Source organism: Colias philodice, chromosome 21 (genome assembly GCF_061535455.1).
Source record: "Colias philodice isolate Cphi_HAF_F1 chromosome 21, ilColPhil1 Martin Lab GWU primary, whole genome shotgun sequence".
Classification (NCBI taxonomy): domain Eukaryota; kingdom Metazoa; phylum Arthropoda; class Insecta; order Lepidoptera; family Pieridae; genus Colias; species Colias philodice.
Window position 1 is genome coordinate 7,993,590 of NC_143106.1, and position 12,175 is coordinate 8,005,764.

Genomic DNA, 12,175 nt, shown 5'->3' on the forward strand with positions numbered 1-12,175 from the left:
ATCATTAAGGGCACCTTTGGACAAATTTAGACATTATTGCATGATACCTTCTTGCTCAATAGGTTGATAGTTTTCCGATCACGTATACAATTACTCTGCTAGTTCCCTTAATCTGTCAACCTAAGAATTTGTTGATATCGCTGTATAGTGCAAAAAAATGTTTTTTATAGTGTACGTGGAACTCATACTATGTTTTGAATTTTTTTTTGTGGTATCAATTGCCTTTTTACAAGGTGTCTGCCAAATTGACGTTTCATGCATAATATAAGAACGAATTTTTTTGTTTGAATTTGTAAGATTTTTCTTGTTAATAGAGTTCAGTTTATTATTTCACTTCTTATTTCATCTGATTGTAAACGAACAATGTACAGTTTTTATGAGAAAAAATCTCTAATGCTAACAAAGCTTTTTTTCTAAGAATGTCCTACAAAATCATACACACAATTGCTAATTAATTTATATCGCCAGATATGGATCGACGGATATAATAAAAGTCTAGAACATGGCCTTTTTAAATAATTGATCATATTCTGGTCTAGCTCTAGAAAAACTAAATAAGGCCTGCTATGAACGAACGATTAACTGCTGCTGCTATATTCTATGATAAATAAATAATAATAATATATAATCTTGATTTTCAAACGTACTGTCATATTCTTAATTGTGTAATTAAACTTGTTAAATTTGAATTCAAATTTCTGCTACTAATAACTCGGTTTAATTCTCTAAGGTAATTAATTTAAATTTTTTATTAATGCTTTTTTTTAACATGTAACAACATACTAAAATGTATAATATGTTATAATATCTTAATAATCAGAATAAAAACTGACTCATATGAAAAGTCTACGTAATATATCTGGCCTAAACCCTTTTGGAGACCTAAGTAAATAATTATTATGAACAGGTGGACACTGGACAAGCAATTTCGTTATATTGTTACATATAGAAATGCTGAGGTCAAGTTAAATTTTTTATCTGTTTGTTCGATTTGTACATAAAGTATAATTTTACTTAATAAATTTTTGCCAACAAAATAGCAAATTATATTTCTTCAATGTTGAATATATCAAGACATACTTAAGTTTATTAATTTAATACCGCCTATATTATATTAATGTAATTAATCTTATTAAAAACAAAACATATCAAAATTTTATTGATACGAAATGTTCAACCTGGGTGAAAAATGAAAGACAACAACCAATTGAAAATGGTCACCTATTGTCAATATCGTAACAAATGCTATATAACTTGAATTCGTACTTAATTCCTCAATATATAACTTTAATATTATAACCCCCTATATAATGCCTGCACCCACTTGTTCCAGGCGGAAGAAGGGACCAGTAGAACATCAGAAGGCGAGGACAATGACGGGAGTGACGTCAACGCGGACTCTCGGGCCCTCTCCACAGCCACCTCGAGGGAGGAGGACGATGACTCCAGCAACAACGCTAGCAATGAGAGCAAGAGCCCTGGACAACGGTGAGACCAAAATATCATATTACTATATTTTAAAAAACAAAGTCGCGTCTGACTGTTTGTGATAAAGTTAAGCTACTGCACCGATTTGTATACTGTGTTACCAGATAGTGTGATTCTCATAATTTTTTAAATTTTGGCCAAAGCAGGTGAAGCCGCGGGCAGAAGGCTATAAATAAAGAATGTAATATGGTGTACTTGAGGCACATTATTTATGTGGATAGAGAAGACATGAAGAACTAGTGTCTATAATGGTGTACACTATCGAAATAAATCAGTTTGGGCCGAATATTCTTTAGTTCAACAGTGTGGCTTCGAGCCACATGATTCCTTAAATTATGTTGTGTATGCTCTATGACATAAAATATATGAATATGAAGCATTTTTGGGCTAATATAATTTAGTTCTACACTTTGTCGCACGAAAATAAAGCCTGAGCCATGGTATGGTCTATATTTAGATATATGTATCTAGGTCTGTCATGAACCACATTTATCGATTTTTTTTTAGTGCTAGATAGGGAAGCGCTTGACCACAATCTCGCCTGATCACTGATGGAAAGCTAAGATGCGGTCTAAGATGGTACGCGCTTCCCAAGTAGGTACCGGTTCACTCTTCGATTAAAATACATTAATATCATATGGCACTTGTATAATTGTATTATGATGCACTACAACATCCCCGAACGACACATGACAAATTATTTTGTTATACATTAGAAAGGATCTGCGAAAATTCACTATATTTTGTCATGTGTAATATTTTACATACAGTGTATATAGTGCAAACACAATTACACATTATACATAATATTTGGATAATATCATTCATGGAATATTTAAGCTATCACCATAATATGTGCTCGTCAATGGAAAAGTTTCATATAATGGTAAGACCACATTAAAAATATTTGACAAGTTTTATGCATTGCGACAATATTTAAGGTTCCCTTTAAAGTATTGTGTACAAATAAAAAAGTATAATGTCGAAATCAAACAACACCAAAATTTGATGATAATGAGTTTGCAATACAGACTTGTATTTGTAGAGTTCAATAATTATAAATTCACCAACGTTATAATTATAATAATTATAAATCAAACATTGTACAGAACATAATTTCACAACTTGTATCTTAGATTTCTTATAGCACATATGTACCAAAAATTTAAAGGTATGGATTGAAAACTACCATTATAATATTTCTCCATATGCTATTAAATGCATGTAATATTGTGTTCTTAACTTAAACTGCAGAGATCAAAATATTTTAATGATATGAAACAATTAGCATAATTAAAAACTTAAAGTACAAATTACTATTTAACGATAAGTGAATGTAGAGATAATTCATGTGATATTAGTATAAATTTACCGAATAGTCAGGATGTAAAAATACATTTACCTTTCTACGAAATGTGAACCGATTCCATAAATATCTTTAGTTTAAAAATCGATACCTCACTGCTATATATTTAGTCTTGATCACTAGTCGTATAAGATATATATTTTGTTTATTTAGGTCAAGAATATATAAAGATTAGAGAATAACAATCTTCTCAGATATCGTAAAAGCAAAATCTCTTTTATTATAAATCCCATTACGTGCGGAAGTTCCTAAGATAATAAACGAAATTCCTAATGTGCTTGAACACGAGGAAGTTATTTTTATTAGAATTATCCAGTCAGTTTACTTTTGTAATGGTACTCGTATTAAGACAAACTTCTTACGCTCATCCAGGACTAAAAAAACATTATTTATATTGATCCAAGTTATTAAACTGCAAAATATCATCCCAATTGGTTTAACTATTTTCGTGATTCAGTAACAAGTTCTAAGCAACATACCAACATTGAAATTATACGTTCATATTTCTAATATCGAAACTAAAATATATAATATGGATGGATACCTATAGATCTAATTTTAACCACATTTTCTGGACTGGGAAAATGCATGATAACATAGCATGTCATAACACAGATGGTACGTTCTCATGTACCTTATGCAATCAGCTAACCTCTGTAATTCAACAACCTTTAAAAATAGTAGCATTTATTTTAATTTTTGTTAATAAAACTGAACTTTTATTATTCATTTTCATACATTTAATTCTATTGCTTACATTTTTGAAATTACATTACAATTATCATAGGTAATTAATAATAATGAAAAATAACGACTTTACAAAATGCCAGAGAAATGTTCTATAAATGAATTTTCATTTGACAAATTCTTGCTACTATTATTAATTTATTTATTTATTATACTTTATTGCATTGAAAATACATCAATACATATATAACAAAGACAATACTACAGAAACAGCAAAGGGCGGCCTTATCGCTAGGTAGCGATATCTACCAGGCAACCCAACATTAATGTATTTGTTTTATAGCTGGAGATAGTTAGGAGATTCGGGTACTTTTTACACCGATGTATATTGTATAGTAGAACAGAGTCAAGGATCGTCAAAACGAAAAGATCGAATTTCATCGCACCACTATTCCTTGTGGATAGAAATTCACATTGAAATTTACGCTATAAAAATTATTAGAATGGGAATAAATATTTACCATAACACTTGCTAATCTATTTGTTCACAGTCCACATAATGTTATATTTTTGTAACATATTACAGGCTTATAAATCGATAGTTATATTATGACGTAGCATAGTGCAATGCTTGATCTGATTACCAGTCCAAGGTGAACGGCAAATATGGTCTCCAAATAGTCACCATGTGTGTCGAGTGAGTCATATAGTTTATGGTCATACTGGTGTTTCCTACACTGTGGCCTAAAATGTATAAAAATAATAATTAATATTGAATAGAAACATTAGTGGCTGTTGTACCAAGTTATAAGAGTTAACTATATTAGAAATAGAGTCGTATGATTGTTTAAAGTTTAGTTTGAAATTGTAATTAATCCATTAGTTTTATTAGTTTAAAGTAAGTATTACTGAACCGCGGCCACAATAAAAGACATTTTTTTATTTAATAGTGTTCAATTGTTTTTTTTATCACGTTTCAAAACTTTATAAAACTAAATTCTATTAATATAGTTAGTACTACTATAGTTATTCTACTATTCTTCCCAGACCTTAGCCTGCATCGAAGCATCGAATCGTGAGAAAAATGTGCAGTGACACGAACTCATTAAAGCCGAACATACTTATATTGGAAGCCTTTAAAGTGGCCACGAAAACAAAATAAAATTCAAAGTACTTTGATTATTTCAGAAACTTATAACACGTTGTATTTAAAATTATAATATTTTGAGTGACCGGTTGGCTTGGTTGGTAGTGACCCTGCCTTCCAAGCCAGAGGTCGTGGGTTCGATTCCCACCCAGGGCAAATATTTGTGTGATGATGATATTTGTTTTGTGTCGGGGTGTTAATTATCTATACATATAAGTATTTATTTAAAATTATACATGTATGTTTATTAGCCGTCTGGTTTCCATAACACAAGCGAAAGGATCAGATCGTTCCGTGTGTGAAAATTGTCTTGGAATATTTATTTATTTGACCTCCAGTGTTTGATCTGAAGTGTTCTAGAATTGATTTCCAGTGGAGATAAGTAAAGATATAACTTGACAAAAATGTCGAGAAATGATATATTTTATTGGAAAAGATGTCAAATGTCAAATCTATTTGTAGCAACAAGGTATTGGCGATCTTTCTAGAGAAATTATATCAGTAACGATTAAAATAGGAAATCAGAGTTTTACTGTTAGAATTTAAGCCATAGTAGTATAAGTTCAATCTTTCTTCGAACTTCACACTATATCCGAGTACGAGAATATGTAATAATATTTCATAAATTAGGAGACAGTATATTTCTTCGCTTAAGTCTATAATACTTACCATATGCACAGGCTCCTGAAAAACAGTTCTTACTATCTTAGTAGCCTGGGTCGCTCTAATTTGTTAAATGTTTTTAGTGAAATAAATGATTTATTTATTTTATTTATTTATATAAGCTACAGATTTCCATCAAATACGGCTTATATATCCTTACTTTACACATTGAATCACAATTTAAATAATTCATTCCCAATATACCATTTAATATAAAATACCACATTGTTTCTTAATTTCTATCTCTTCCACATTCCATTTCACATCCTTTATCTTTTTCCTTACCCAGTCCTTTCCTTTATGCCAGTCGTCAAACTTTTCTTATCCCATACCTATAAAAGTCAGCAATCGATATGCAAAGAGACTTCTGCAAGTGGTCCTACTCCTCTGCAAATGTTCATGGGCGTTGGTACCGCTTGCCGCTTACCATTAGGCTTCTTCTTCATTAGCCCATATAATACGTGGAGACATAGACGGTGGAGCAACGAGGGGCACGAGCCTCCCTTCGAAACATGAAGTGGATCCAGGCCAAAGTCCACCACGCTGGCCTAATGCGGGTTGGTGGGCTCGTAACCTACATAAAAATCACTCATTATATTACAGTCAGCCCATTTGGGTTTCTTATTATTTCCAATCACATTCATCGATACATCAAATCCAGTAATAATTGCGTTGACACAATCACTTGAGCGTACTTCACAAACAATGAAATCTGCTTCTTCGTGCGTTACAATTTAATAACCTATTTTCAGTTGTACCTGTAATTGAAATAAAGTATTTTATAATCATATGTATTGTCTTTAATAATGTGTATTGTTGCTGTATCAATTACCAAGGCTGTAGTGATTACTTAATAAACTAAGTTATAGGTACTCTGACTACTCCAATCATGGTATTGTTACAATAATGAACAGCATGAGCCAATTATTGGTAACGGGTATAACAATTCAAACTCAAACATTTATTTATTCAATTAGACTTCTTTTAGAAGCACTTTCGAATCGTCATTCTTTACAAATTTTTAACTTATATAATATGTATGTTTATCAGCCATCTGGTTACCATAACACCAGCGAAAGCTTAGTATGGGATCAGTTATCCAGAAAAGAACATTCCCCACTGCGAATAAAGAAAATTATTTCGTCTTTGGGCTCACTCACAAACGAAAATAAAATGCTTATTATAATTTGTGACTAATCACTAAACGTTATCAGAAGCTAAATACAAAAAAAAAATTATGTGAATTATCACATTTTTACTTGTTCTAAACTTGATAATGCTGATTCTGCCTTTACCTTACTAGTTAATAATTTAATAATCTGTCCTAATACAACAACTTAAACGTTTTATATGCTGGTTTTATTCTAATCATATGATCATATTATCAGCCAACTTTTAAACGTTTCATTACCCACCACCTTGAAACATGTAGGTACCTCATTTGACTCAATATCACTTTTATCAAGTGCATCTCCCTTCAAGCCTTGTCTATATATTCTCCAATTGACATTGAATGCCTATAATATAAAATCGATAGCACAACCGTGACCCATCTTAGTGACGCTAATCCAAGATCTTGACACGGTATGGGCCAATGTATGGGCACTGGTGTTTATTGTTTATTGTCTTAGTTTATTGTGAGATTTTGTTTCTTTATAATTTAACGTTTCTTTGGTCTTGCTTCATAAGTCCCATCCTACTAATATTCAAAATGCGAAAGTTTGTGATGATGGATGGATGTTTGCTACTCTTTCACGCAAATACTACTGAAACCGATTACAATGAAATTTGGGATATGTAGATAGCTGAAGACCCAGAATAAGAATACTTTTTATTCCACGGCAACGGGAACTATGCGTTATTTTTTCTTTGAAAACGCGGGTGAAGGCGCGAGCGAATCTAGTTAAACAAAAATGTTGCACTCATATAATTGTGAATCAATCTTTAAATTTGGCGTTACTATGTAATTAAAGAACTTAGTAAACTTACATTCTTATCAATTGTTTAACAGACAATATAAATGATATTCTATAGATACCTAGGTACAAGATATGTACCGAAAACTATTCCAATTTCGATAATAGCCCCTAGAGGCATCTCTTCGTACGTGACAATGAAAATAACTTTCAGTATTATAAGTAACTCAAAACTAACACACTATGAAAACTATACTTTTCATAACGTTTTTCCTTTTGTAATTTTCTATGGATATTTAATACAGTTAAAAATATTTATTTTCTATTATAGTAACAATTACATGAGTGATAAATCTCAATTATTCCCAAAGCGAAAGCATCGTCAAATAATATGAAATACAAACATAATATGACAATAATCAAAAAACTTACTGAACGGGGAGATCACTCTATACAATATAAACTAGCGAATCTGATGGTACGTATATTCTTAGAAAATAGTATCTACGTAATTGCTTGATATTATAATAATAATAAATTCGCCGGTCACCAACATAATATTGTTTTAAATCCAGACATCCGGTTTCAAAAAGTCACAAAATTACGAGAAGGTAGGTAGTTATTAATTTTATTTTAGTTAACGGAAGAACATAAACCTATAACTGCATACATAATTAAGATATTGGTCACAAATGAAATAATAAAAAGTAACAGGGAACGAACATCAAATTCAAATTAGGAATCGACGTCGTGTTAAAATTATTTTAATTTTTTAAATTAAATATTATCTATAAAATTTACTTGAAAACGTTTATAGCAATTACAACTGCATTAATATTATGTTGAATATTTTTTTTATTTTTATTTAGTTACTAGCGGTCCGCCCCGGCTTCGCCCGTGGTACATATTTACGTTTTCTCTACATAAAAACCATCCTCGTACTTCAAGGAATATAATAAAAAAAGAATTATCGAAATCGGTTCAGCCGTTCTCGAGTTATGCGCTTACCAACACATTTTGCGATTCATTTTTATATATAAGATTATCCATTGAATTCATACTCCTTTTACACTGGCCAAATATAAACATCGAACATGTCGAACAAAAAAAGAAAACAAAGCAGCGTTCCATTTTCAAAATTCGCGCGCCTAACCAGTTTGCGTTTTCCATGTCTTGTAAAATTTTACGTTTGGTGTTAGTGGTTTCATTTCAGTATATTATTGTAAGTTACGACGTGTTAAATAAGTTCAAGTGTGTTTTCAAGCTATAACTGGTGGGTACGTAAAATGTTAGTATGATAATAAAGTTTAGGTACTTAATTAGGTAAATCATAAAATAAAAAATATTACGGGCTCACAATATTCCTCAATGAGTTCATACTCAATCTCTCGAAACATTATCATTTATTACAAATAGAGAAACACATTTATTCATCATTATTTTTTATGAAATTAAAATCAAATTCTATTGTCAATTTATTGTATGTTAACAAACAATATGTTTTTAGAGCATTTTCTTATCATTTAATTTATTTCATTTCGGCAAACACAAAAAGTTTTATGTTATCAAAATACGATTTTCAACTCAATAGTCGATAGCTTGAAATAAGAAGAAGAATAAATTGCTAACTACATGAAAATATAGGTTGAGAAAGATTAAGATTTGAAAATAAAAGTGTATTTACTATTTAGAAATAAGTTTAATTCACCGAATGTACCTGCTTTTACGCGTAGATATACGCAATTATTAATATATAAAATAAAATTGGGAATAAAGGAGAAATTAATTTTAGGTTGGTGAAAAAGTTTTCGCCATTCACAACAAATACGCGCAATGATGATATGTAAGTTAAAAAAATGTAAATAAAATGCTTTCGACGCTTAATTAGCAACGCACTGAGGCTCTTTTGGTTATGGTCACTGAATTCAGTTTATTAGAAAAAAAACTTATTTTTACCCGACTTCATTCAATAATAATTTTAAACAGGTAGGTAGGTTACAAAATTTGATTTCACTGAATTTTGAGATGATGAAGCAAATAGAATTTTTTCTAAAGCATGTTTTAATTGAGAATGTTTTAATTAATTAAGTTTATTTAAGAATATCAATTTATACTGAAATCTATAAATGAAAGGAAAGCACTCGATCAATCATTTACAACAATTTTATTAGCAAAAAGCAGGTAGTTATTACTAATTCAGTTTCCATACCAATAGAAAACCGCGCTGGTCTCACAATACAGAACAACGAATTAGTGTCACCATGTGCAACGCTGGACGCCTAGACATCACGCAGGAGGTCTTGAATAGAACAATTGCATGTTTATTTTACGAAAGCTGTGAGTTTCGTTACGTATTTCAGTCACGTACCGGAATATTTCGTTTGGAATCGATAAGGCCCGAGTTGTTTACTTCTTTCCACTATATAAAAGCTTCACTTGATGATATTTTTCTACGATTGTTTGGGTGTACGAATAAAAATGTATCGTGCAATATTAGTTTTGTGTTTTGTACCAATTTTTATGGCAGCAATTTTTTCTTTCTTATCTTTAATTAAATTCTACTGAGGGTATATTTAAGGTAACGATACCTTTTAATAAAATTATTTAGTCGATTTATTTATTTATTCTCATACCTACATGTTATTTTTTATCAGCGGTAAATGCGCGTTGCGGCGAAACTCATAGGATTTCGATCACAACACTGTCACATGTAACATTAGCATCCCTTTGTAGGCGACCGATCATTGCATCGAGCTCGTCAAGTTCTCGGAGGTCCGTGCTGGACTCCGAGAGGCCCGGGTCTGATTCAGACAAACGGGGCCATAAATGGAGACACGTCCAAGCTGTCATGGCATACTACCAGGCACTCAGGAAAATAAAGAGGTTCGATTGTATAGAAGACAAGCAACAATTCTTTAACTTTTTTATATGGTCGTTGTATATTTCCAACTAATGCTATCCTTCGTCTATGTCTAGGTCTTCAATGATTATCGATGGATTATGTGTGTTTTCGTGTGATTATTGTGCCTAGTTTTAACTTGGTGAACTTTGGTTTTCTATATCTTGATAATCGAATCTTTTTCATTGTTATTCTTGTTTGCATCTGAATGACGATAGATTTATTATAGATCATTCCTGAGTTTAGATTTAGAAATTTAGTTTAGAAACGTATTGATAATAAATCGATTTTTGTATAATTGGAATTGTTTTTTTTTTTTACTCTTGTATGCCATGCAGCATGATGATTAGATTTGTGTGCACGATTTTAACTACTCTGTCAATAACTGTGATCGTAAATTGGTTTCACATTAAACCTGTATCTGTACAAAATTCATTTCTTCTAAATCATTTTCCTTCCAACTCTGTTTTTCCTTTAGAAGTAGCTTTCTTACGCCTAATATGTTTGTATCACAACAGAACAAAGTCGAATCAGAGATGGATGAAACTGCGAACGACGGTGCAGTTGAGTTCAGCCATACAAAAGAAACCGCCATTGAAGAGAGAGGACTCCTTCTTGAAGAGGTTTTCCACGCGGCAGATACCAGAAACGCAAGAAACAGTGAGATATTATTAGTTTGTCTTTAAACTATTTATTATCTAGGTTAAAGCTCAACATAAAGAAATAGTGAATAAGTAATCAATTGTTAGTATTAAAGTATTTTACAAAGAAGTAAACCTGAAGGTAGATAGACATTAGACTTACGTATTTCACCTGTAAATAATTAGGTAACTAAAAGCCTTATGCTGCTCACGCCTTCGTCCAAATCAATACCTACGTTAAACGTTTTTTGTTAAACAAACATGCTGGAAAAACGAAACGTGTTTTCGTGCATCGTTTTTCTATGAAATCTGTAGTCTAGTCACACCCTATTATTTCACATATTAGTTTCTAGATATTGAAAAATACAATCTTCGCAACATAATATCGAAATACGAATAGAATTATTTGATTGCTTCTTTTTTTTAATATATTGATATTTCTGTACAAATTCTTTATTAGGTAGAAGACACAGGTTCAGAAGGAGCGACGGGAGAGCACAGATCAACAACACGACAGAGGCGGAGGAAAGTTCGAGCTCCAAGAACTGTGGTGAATCCAGATGAGAACTTCTACTTCTATTGGCTCTGGTTGATCACACTCTGTGTGTTGTATAATCTGTGGACACTTATTGTGAGGCAGAGCTTTCCAGAGTTACAGGTAAGATTTTAATTTGTTTTTGTTAAAAATAATTCCTACTTTAACTGATAAAATTGTTAATATTATAGGTTTGATTTCTTGAGTTTTAATCATTCTATTCATACAGATTATCGTAAAAAATATTATTGTACGGAAATAAAACTTCTATTATTAAATTAAATTGGAAAAGAAATAATATATTTATTTGAGTAAATAGGCGGGTCCCAGAGCAAGCAGCCTCGCGAAACAGTTGCTGTCATTTTAGTCGGCCTAGCCATGCCCATACTGAGCTGCTTCGCTCTGTGGAGCCTTTGAGATTATTATGACAAGAATAGATTACCTTTTCAAGTGTTCCACACAAATACATAAATTTTACGCATACGTCCAAACCAAAAACGCACTTATCCGAATATTTAACGTCTAAATTAATTAATCAGAACAAATCCCACTGACATGTTTGTGTCGCCCCCACAATTTCTTCGATGGTGACGTAAAAATACGTACGTGACACTTTCTTAATTAAATTAAGTGGTAAAGAAAATGTTTGTTTGCGTTGGCCCAGGTGGCCTTTCCCAGGACCTTGTAGGGAAAGCTTTTTATTGAGCCATTGTAAGAATGGAATAAAACTGGGCGCATTTCTAATGTTTTGGTCCTTGTTGTGAAGACAAGGGAATTTTTTATCGCATATCTGTGATATGTTTCAAGCAATATGATAGGTTTTCATGAATCAT

General features: G+C 31.6%; 1 protein-coding gene across 4 annotated transcripts in view; it reads left to right on the forward strand.

Moving 5' to 3' along the window:
- LOC149479070 (uncharacterized) overlaps positions 1-12,175 on the forward strand; it is an 86,409-nt gene that overhangs the window by 43,901 nt on the left and 30,333 nt on the right. For all 4 annotated transcript variants that reach the window (XM_089708809.1, XM_089708812.1, XM_089708808.1 and 1 more), the window contains 3 exons: positions 1,334-1,488; positions 10,685-10,826; positions 11,268-11,465. In XM_089708809.1, the coding sequence (XP_089564935.1) occupies positions 1,334-1,488; positions 10,685-10,826; positions 11,268-11,465 (495 nt within the window). The remainder of the gene's footprint in view (positions 1-1,333; positions 1,489-10,684; positions 10,827-11,267; positions 11,466-12,175) is intronic.